Below are 9,761 nucleotides of genomic sequence, written 5' to 3' on the forward strand. Positions count from 1 at the left end.
CTGGTTTCTTCTTGAATCCATTGATTTTTATTCAAAGGATACTGAGTTCACTTAAATTGCTTTTTTAAATGAAGAAATCAATGCTGAGAAAAGCAAATATTTATGAGAAACTGGATATTATGTTTCTTTTTAGGAGAAGGACCGTGAGCTTGAAATTAAAAACATCTATACTAACAGAATTCTTAAAAATCTGCTTGATAAAGATGAGTATCCAAAAGGTGGGTTTTAATTACTTTGTTTCAAATCTAGTTTGAAGTATCTGGTCAGATCTCCGTAGTTTGTAGAGCCAAACTAATGGATCATTTTGAAAAATCATTAGGCACTGAAATACACTCTATGATTCTAGAAGATGACATCAATTAAATTGTGATCTGGCAAAAAAAAAATAGTTAGAAAAAAATTAAAATGACTTCCTGCTTCTCCATTGTTGATTTGTTCCCTTACATCTTTTTTTCCTGATGAAACAAAGAATAAATTTCCTTGGAACCAAAATGACTGACAAAAATTACACTTTGTTTAACCTTCCCCAGGTTCAACTGAACTCAATCTTTCTGTTAACCAATGTATGGCTTTTGAAAACGAAGGTTCTTGAGGTATACTTAATACTTTTCAGTGTGGAGTTCAGTCAGTTTTGACAAACCGCATGCCCCTTAAAACCACCACCCCAATCCAGATACGGCTCCTAACCTTCTCCCCAGGCCCCTCGTGCCCTGTCCTCAGCCCTGGCCCAGGCGGCCACTGACTTCCTGCTTTCACAGCAGCTTCGTCTACCCCCTGCAAAACTTCCTCAAGCAATCATAAACACACGCTCCCGTGTCTGGCGACTTCTGTTTGCTGTCATGTTCACTGATTCACGTGTGTCAAGGTAGCTATCACAAGTTTGGGCCCTTTTATTGCCAAGTAGCATTCCTCCCTTCAAGGCAGTGGGGTCCCTCTCTCCCCCACCATCTCTCAGAGGACCCATAGGAGCACTTCTTCTAGCCTGGGAAGGAAAGGAAAGCAGCAACCTCCAATTCCTCATCTTCCCTGGTTTGGGGCATCTAATACAGAATAACAGCCAGCAAGAAAAAGAAAAAAAAAGCTGAATCAAACAGGGGTGCTTTACGGAGATCCTCTTTCAGGGCAGCTGCCATCCTGGCTGTGCGCTCCAGACACGGTCTGGCCACTTGCCTCACAACTGTGTCACTGGTGAGCCCGTCTGCAGGGGACAGCCTTGTCCCCAGGGAACAGCACTGTCTCTTGGGCTCACTAACCGCGGTGGAGCCAGTGACACCCTGGGCCCAGAAGAAAGACAAAACAGGAGACAGCTGGTGGGGGATGGGGGGGAGGAGAGAAAAGAAACCAGCAAATGCGATACACATATTGAATATTCAGCACATCTTTGCTTTATTATTACATCACATACTTTCGCGTTTATTTGAATCTGTGTTGCTTTCAACAGTAAAAATATTTCCTACATACAAATCTACCTGTTCTGCAGCTGCTTCAACCAAATCGGTACAAGCAGACAAAAAAAGTTTGCCGTCCATCAATGTGCGACACCAAGAGACCCAGAAGTCGGCAGAGCTCTCAGGCCTGACCACGAAGGTACGGCAAGCTGGAACCTGGCAATGTTTCACCAAATATGTCTCAGCAGAGACAGATCAGGCAGGTCCACTAGTCTATACAGAAAGTACGTTTGCCTCATTAGAGTAAAAGTGCCACTTCCCAGCACGTAGCCCAGCAGTCGAGGGTCCACGTGCCCTTGTCAGATTCCCGTCAAGCAGTCCCGTCAGCTTCAGCAACTGCGCCCCTGCACCCACATCCAACTCCTGGCTCCCAGCTTTCATCCGGCCCCAAAGGGCCCAGCATTCACTCTGGCGGTGAACTAACAGAGAGAAGCTTACTTGCTCACTCTCTCTAACTCTCTCTCTCAAATAATTTTTAAAATGCTCTAGACCCATCAGTCAGCACCTTAACACAGTAGGCTAAGTCTGCATCTGTGACCCCAGCATCCCACATGGGAACTTGCTCAAGTCCCCTGCTCCTGCATACAGCCTGGGCAAGCAGCAGAGGATGGCTCAGGTCCGCGGGCTCCCGCTGCCACGTGGGAGACCCGGAAGAAGCTCCTGGTTCCTGGCTTCAGACAGGCTCAGCTCCAGCCGTTGTGGCCATCTGGGCAGTGAACCAATGGATGGAAGACCTCTTTCTTTCTGTCACTTTGTCTTTCAAATACAAATAAATCTTTCAAAAAATTATCTAGATCCCCTAAAAATATGTTTTTGCTGGTTTTCTAAATTACAGGATAAAAAGGCAACAAGAAACATTGGCCAGAAAGAAAAAATAATTGAAATTAATTATGAAACTCCTCACTGTATCAGTAAACTACCAAACAAAGAAGATTCTAAGAGAAAACATGAAGGTAATCTTTTTGTTTCCTCTATTCTTTGCTTTAAATTATAAGTTAGTATGTATGGGCGTAAAAACACTCATAGGTTTATGAAATTTTAACAATAGGAGCCTAACTTTAAAAAAAAAAAAGAAAACTTCCTAAAAACAATAGAGGCATTACACACCCAGCATATTGCTTAAGAAACCAAACAATCAGGGGCTGGCATGGTGACGTGTGGGCTAATCCTCTGCCTGCAGTGTCAGCATCCCCTTGGGCACAGGTTCATGTCCTGGCTGCTTCAGCTTATGGCCTGGAAAGCAGCAGAGCATGGCCCAAGTCCTCGGGAACCTGTATCCACATGGGAGACCCAGAAGAAGCTCCTGGCTCCTGGTTTTGGATCAGCTCAGCTCCAGCCATTGTGGCCACTTGGGGAGTGAACCAGTAGACAGAAAATCTCTCCCCCCCTCTCTCTCTGTGTCCCTCTCGTCATCAAATCTGACTTTCAAATGAACAAACCTTTTAAAGAAGCAGAACCGGAACGTCAGTGACCTTCGGAACTTCCCTCAGCCACCTGCTCTCCCTGCCCACCACGAAGCGGAGCTTCTAGAATGTCAGGCCCATCATGCCCTTGTTTCCTCCCACAGCCCCTCCACCCTGTCCTCTGCATGCGTTGGCTTGAGCTGCTGTAATGAAAATACCAGCAGACGTTTATTTTCTCACAGTCTGGACGCTTGGAAGGCCGGCTCCAGGCTCCGGGCTCCGGGCTCCAGGCTCCGGCTCCGGCCCCTTGGTTCCTGATGAGAACTCTTTCCGGTCTAGATGGCGTCTGCTTGGGGCTGGAGTCCCAGGAAGAGGGTGAAGGCAAGAGCAGCACCACTCTGCCAGGGACAGCAATCCCATCACCAGCCCCCGCTCGGAGCCTCCTGTGACCTGGAAGGCTCTGTCTCAAGCTGGGGGGACGCAACCAGCCAGGTCCGAACCAAAGTCCTTACACAGCACGTGCAGGTCTGCAGATCCCGGTAGCAGGGTCAAACCCAGAAGGCTCCCAGCAGGAGCTCAGCTAAGACTGCAGGTTTCCCTGAAGGCAGAGGGCCCGGTGGGTGGGGCCTCCAGCTGTCCTGGAGACAGAGTAGCCATCAGTGCCGCCAGCAGGCAGAGCTCCTCCAGCAGGTGCAGGAGATGTGGGGTCAGCGGGCAAGGGCTGCTCAGAATGTCTAAGATGGACACAGCACATTTCCAGCACTGAGGGGCAGGTCTCTGCAGAGCGCCTTCTTAGCCTGTCCAGGCTGCAGGCTTGACAGGAAGCCCCACATCTGACCAGTCCCTGGGCAGGGCACACTGACTCATGGGCATTGGGCACCGGGGGGAAGGGGCAGAGTTCCATGAGGATCTTGAACACCCCTGCCTCATCTCCTGCAGGTTCCTGTCAGTGTCCCCTACTTTCCTCTGCTTTCTAAACCACACCCTCCTGCCTCGCAGCATGGCATCAGTTCTGCAAGTGGGAACAGGTGTGTAAGGCAAACGCCTTCCACCTGTAAACGGCAGTCGCATCCCTTGCACTTGACTGACACTTTCTCACAGAGAAGACTCCAGGTTCTTCCCTCCAGAAGCGGGGGGACACTGCCCTGCCCTGCCCCTGCGTTGCTGCTGGGAAATGCCTGAGGCACTGGACGCCACACGAGCAGTGTGCCATGCTCCACATGAGGTTTCCAGTTCCCAATCCACTTGGACAAGTCACGCTGCCCTAGAAAGCTAATTCTTTCGTTTGCCAAACATTTTTTTGAGGATATGTGTTGGACGGTATCCTACCACTGGGGAGGTGGCAGGGAGCCTGCGCTGCGGGCTTCCAATACACGGTGAACACCTGTCTGCCTGTCGCGTTGTCTTTATCCACCTTATTCTATGTATGGCCTACAATCCCAAAGACTGCACCTGCAGTTCTTATTGAACCACTATTTTGCATCGGTACGTATTTAGGACATTTTGCCATTACTGCCCCACACAGCAGTAAACATTCCTTTTCAGTTTTTGTAGTTGTGTTCCTAGAAATAAAGTTGTTGGGTCTAGAAATAGGTACACTTTGGTAAGAACTACCACACTGCCATAAAAAAAAAAAAAAAAGCAGTGGTATCAATTTACATTTTGGGGAGGTAGGGGGAGCTTGCGGTGATGCAAGCTAAGCCACTGTCTGGGACAGCCACAGCCTCCTTCACCTCCAGGCAAGTCCACTTCCTGCCCAGCTTCCTGCTAAGGCACCCGGGAGGCAGCAGATGAGGACCTGGGTGCGGGGATTCCTGCTAGCCACACGGGAAAACTGAATGGAGCTCCTGGCTCTGCGCATGTGGGCAGTCAACAGCAGATGGAAGCTCACTCGTTCTCTCTGACCAATCCGGATGCAGGAACCTCCTCCGGGTCTCCCAGGCGGGAGCAGGGTCCCAAGGCTTTGGGCCGTCCTCCACTGCCTTCCCAGGCCACAGGCAGGGAGCGGCATGGGAAGTGGAGCTGCCAGGACACAAACTGGTGCCCATGAGATCTTGGCACTTTGCAAGGGGAGGATTAGCCAAATGAAGCATTGCGCCGAGCCCAAAGATTTATTTTTTATTTGAAAGGCAGATTTACAGAGAGGAGGAGGAGGAACAGAGAAAGATCTTTCGTCCCCAGGTCACTCCCACAACAGCTTCCAATAGCCAGAGCTGAACCAGGAGCCAAGGCGCAGGACCCCAAGGCTCTGGGCCATGCTCTGCTGCTTTCCCAGGCCACAAGCGGGGAGCTGGATGGGAATGTGGGGCACCTCGTACAAGAACTGGCACCCAAATGGGATGCTAGTGCTGGAAAGCAGAAGATTAGTCTGTTGAGCCAACATGCCAGCCCCTGAATAGGTCCTTTAAAAAAAATTCTAGTTTCCCCATATTCTCATCAACTCTAGAAATTATTTGAGGGCCCGGTGTAGTTGCCTAGTGGTTAAAGTCCTCACCTTGAATGCGCTGGGATCCCAAAAGGATGCCAGTTCTAATCCTGGCAACCCTGCTTCCCATCCAGCTCCCTGCTTGTGGCCTGGGAAAGCAGTCGAGCACAGCCCAAACCCTTGGGACCCGGCACCCACGTGGGAGACCCGGAAGAGGCTCCTGGCTATGGATCGGTGCAGCACCAGCCACTGCACTCACTTGGGGAGTGAATCATCGGATGGAAGATCTTCCTGTCTCTCCTCCTCTCTGTATATCTGACTTTGCAATAAAAAATAAAATAAATCTTTGAAAAAAAAATTATCTGAAAACTGGATTGGGTGAAACATGTCCTCATTGTTTTAACTGACACCACACCCAGTTAATGATGTTAAACGCCTATTATCTATTAGTAATCTTCATTGGCAAAATTATTTCTTCCCATATGAAGATGGTTTTCCTGCGGGTTTCATAATTCCTGCTGACTCGGGATGTAACATCCCAAGCTTGTGTTGTGGCCTCGTGTGCATTTTAAGTGCTTTTCAGAAGGAGTCAGTAAGTGTGCCTGAAATGCCACCTTGGCTAGAAACCCATTCATGGTCAAGAGCACAAACCTGTCTGCTTTTCTCCTGCAGTTATACCGAAGGAAGAGAAACATCTGGAAGCACAGGCACCTCTGGAGAATACCGGAAGGCAGAAAGAGAAAAAGGAAGACCAGGAGAAGAACATGGCTTTAGTGAAAGAAAAGCCAGAGAACCCGCCAGCACAGAGAAGTCAGGAAATCCACCTGGAAGCAGCTAACCAGCAGGAGGAGGACCCAGGCCAGGGAGCGGCATCCGAGCGGCTCACGGCTCCCAGCGCCACAGGGCCCTGGAGGCACAGGAAGCGCTACTCCTTCACCGAAACCATCGAAAACCTGCACCACGGCCTGCCCACGTCGGGGGCCACGAGATGCCACCACGGCCCGGGGGCACACCACAGTCACCCGGCGGACGCGAGGCTGGAGCCCTGTGCCGGCGGGTATGAGCCCTCTTTCGGGAAGTCTTCCAGAACGAAGGCCAGAGAAGCCGCCTTCCGAGATAAGAAAAGCAGTCTAATGGAAGAACTCTTTGGATCAGGCCACGTCTTCCAGCACGACCAGGCGAGCAGCGGCGTCCCGGGCGCGTGTGAGAAGACGCAGAAGACCAAGGCGATGGCCCGGCTGCCTCCCAGCCAGGCGTCCGCCAGCAATGCTTTTGGGGATTCTAAGGTAACGGTGGTGAACTCTGTGACGGCGTCGTCTTCACCCACAGAAGAAACAAGAAAGATAATTATTTAAATATAATCACTATGCCAGTACAGTCTGGTCTGATGTACTGCGACCGTGCCTTTATGCGTTAGAGATGGAGGTGGTGCTGGTGCTGCTGTGCGTGTGTGCGCACCTGTTGGAATTTAAACGGACTTTGGATAACTAACGTTTTATTTTATTGCTAATCTGATTTTTTTTTAAACCCACTGCATGATATTTTGTGTATAATTTTGGAGAACAGTGTAGAATTCTCCTTGACAAATGTCACATCCTTATTTCTGACCTAAGGCCTGCTCAGGAGTGGATTCAGCTCTGGCTTGCTCTTCCTCTGCCACCAGCATGCAGAGGAACTGTGGACACCCAAGCACCCATGGGCTCACCCTCAGCCTTTGCACAGCCAGCTCTGGCCCAGCCACCTGCACCTCAGACCCCAGAAAGACACACGCTCCCCACTGCCCACCCCGGGAGCCCCAGCTCAGCACACTCCCTGCTGCCCGCCCTAGGTGGCCGTGGCTGGGCACACACTCCTTGCTGTCCACCCCGGGAGCCCTGGCTCAGCACACTCCCCGCTGCCCGCCCTAGGTGGCTGTGGCTGGGCACACGCTCCCCACTGTCACCCCGGGAGCCATGGCTCAGCACACTCCCCGCTGCCCGCCCTAGGCGGCTGTGGCTGGGCACATGCTCCCCACTGTCACCCCGGGAGCCACAGCTCAGCACACTCCCTGCTGCCCGCCCTAGGCGGCTGTGGCTGGGCACACGCTCCCCACTGTCACCCCGGGAGCCCCAGCTCAGCACACTCCCTGCTGCCCGCTCTAGGCGGCCGTGGCTGGGCACACACTCCTTGCTGTCCACCCCGGGAGCCCCGGCTCAGCACACTCCCCGCTGCCCGCCCTAGGTGGCCGTGGCTGGGCACACGCTCCCCACTGTCACCCCGGGAGCCCCGGCTCAGCACACTCCCTGCTGCCCGCCCTAGGCGGCCGTGGCTGGGCACACACTCCTTGCTGTCCACCCCGGGAGCCCCGGCTCAGCACACTCCCCGCTGCCCGCCCTAGGCGGCCGTGGCTGGGCACACACTCCTTGCTGTCCACCCCGGGAGCCCCGGCTCAGCACACTCCCCGCTGCCCGCCCTAGGCGGCCGTGGCTGGGCACACACTCCTTGCTGTCCACCCCGGGAGCCCCGGCTCAGCACACTCCCCGCTGCCCGCCCTAGGCGGCCGTGGCTGGGCACACACTCCTTGCTGTCCACCCCGGGAGCCCCAGCTCAGCTGGCCAGTAAGACTGCCAGATACACTCACTTCACCCTGCTGAGCGGCCGTCCGTACAGAGAATGCAAAGGTAATATCTGAAGTAGAAATTTACTTTTTTTTCCGTCAAGTGAGACATGTCAAGACCTCTTACAAGACTCATTTATGATATGGCATTAGACGGGTGTCACTCCCAGGAAGGGTGTTGTCAGGGACAAGGCTTGAGGTTAAGGTGCCAGTTAGGATGCCCGACTTCCACAGCAGAGGGCCTAGGTCCCCCCAGCCCAGCTCCAGACCCAGCTCACTGCTAGCTGGCACCGCGGAGGCAGCAGAGCGGGTGCTTGCGTTCCTGCTGCCCACGTGGGAGACGCAGACAGACCCCTGGTCCTTAAGGACCACAGGGGAGTGACCCTGCAGACGGGGGTCTGGGTTCTCTCTCCTCTCCCTTTGTCTGCTTCTGTAGTTAATTTTAACATGTTTATCAGTCTTAGGGTTTATTGTAACTTATACACATGGTAGCCGCTTTGAAAAGGAGCGATATTATCCAAGAGTCCATTTTAAGAGGAGTGTGGTGATTGGGCGTTCTCTGGGTAAAGTGGGGCTCTAACGCCCTGCTCCTGCGTGATTCCCTCACATACACCTGAGATCCGGCCTGTCTCTGATAATCCTGTTCTACACAAACAAAAGCACAGCAGTGTAGTTAATGCCCACTCAAGCAGCCGCTCCGTCCTAATTCACGCATCCATCACACTTAGAATATTCTAACAGGATCATATAAAAGCGGCTGAACGTCCAGACCATCTTCCCCGAAATTTATTTTCTTACAGGGTAACTTCTTCATAACTGAGACACCCAAAGTGTCACAGATGGTGAACACTGACATACTTTTTAAGGTTAAAAAGTTATGACGAAAACACAATTTTACTTAAAACCACACACAAGAAAAATACTACCATTGGCGTAAGTTCGACCTCTATGGAAGTCAAGGAAGGTTCCTAGGGGAAACACACAAACGTCCAGTCAATGTCCTTTCCATCATACACAGAGCATTTACCAAAACTTCACCCTGGGGTACTGAAAACCAAGAAGCAGATAAATCACAATACTATGCAAACACCGACTCCAGAACAAATACAGAACCTGAGGAAGGGGCCACTAGGGGCACAGTGGGTTAGGCCACTGTCTGTGACGCCAGCATCCCATAGGACCACAGGTTTGAGTCTTAGCTGCTCCACTTCCTATCCAGTTCCCTGCTAGTGCGCCCAGGAGAGCAACAGAAGACGGCCGCCTGCACTCGCGTGGGAGACCCACCCGCTCCTGCGTGGCCTGGCCTAGCACCAGCCATCACAGCCATCTGAAAAAGGAGCCAGCACATGGATGTTTCTCGCTCGCTTTCTCTCTCTGCAATTCTGCTTTTCAAATTAGTCTTTAGAAAAAAAAAAAAAAGCCCTGAGTAAATCTAAGATACATAAGGAAACAAACCAGATATTCAAATCCCTACAAGAAAAATAAGAGACAAACACAGATCACTTCGACTAGCCCCAAGTTCATCATACAGTGAAAGAAGAAATATTAATTTTATTTTTACAATTGAAATTCCTTTTTAAAAAGTTTTACTCTTTAAGAGAAGTTAACATAAAAAATTGTATTTACAGGCTATAGCGTGAGGCACTGTGCAATGTTCAAACCCAATCCCCGTTTTAACCAGCCTGACCCGGGAGAGGGGGGACATGTCCAGCTCCCTTTTGTGAGGCTTCCAGAACTTTGACACTCAAACTAGAGGAACAAAAAGGCCATCAAGTTCACCATCACCACCTTTATTCGACATGGCACTGGAGGTCTACTCAGAGCAACGAGGCAAAAGTGAAAATAAGACACCCAGAATGGTCCAATCTTCATAAATGACGTAAATGCTC

At 51.3% G+C, this 9,761-nt stretch overlaps 1 protein-coding gene across 4 annotated transcripts in view; it reads left to right on the plus strand.

The window, feature by feature from the left end:
* Positions 1-6,651, plus strand: part of LCA5L (lebercilin LCA5 like) — a 40,357-nt gene extending 33,706 nt beyond the window's left edge. For all 4 annotated transcript variants that reach the window (XM_058661613.1, XM_058661615.1, XM_058661614.1 and 1 more), the window contains 4 exons: positions 134-218; positions 1,481-1,587; positions 2,284-2,401; positions 5,949-6,651. In XM_058661613.1, coding sequence (XP_058517596.1) covers positions 134-218; positions 1,481-1,587; positions 2,284-2,401; positions 5,949-6,631 — 993 coding nt within the window. In that variant the 3' untranslated portion in view covers positions 6,632-6,651. The remainder of the gene's footprint in view (positions 1-133; positions 219-1,480; positions 1,588-2,283; positions 2,402-5,948) is intronic.
* Positions 6,652-9,761: the final 3,110 nt, after the last annotated feature.

Source organism: Ochotona princeps, chromosome 3 (genome assembly GCF_030435755.1).
Source record: "Ochotona princeps isolate mOchPri1 chromosome 3, mOchPri1.hap1, whole genome shotgun sequence".
Lineage (NCBI taxonomy): Eukaryota > Metazoa > Chordata > Mammalia > Lagomorpha > Ochotonidae > Ochotona > Ochotona princeps.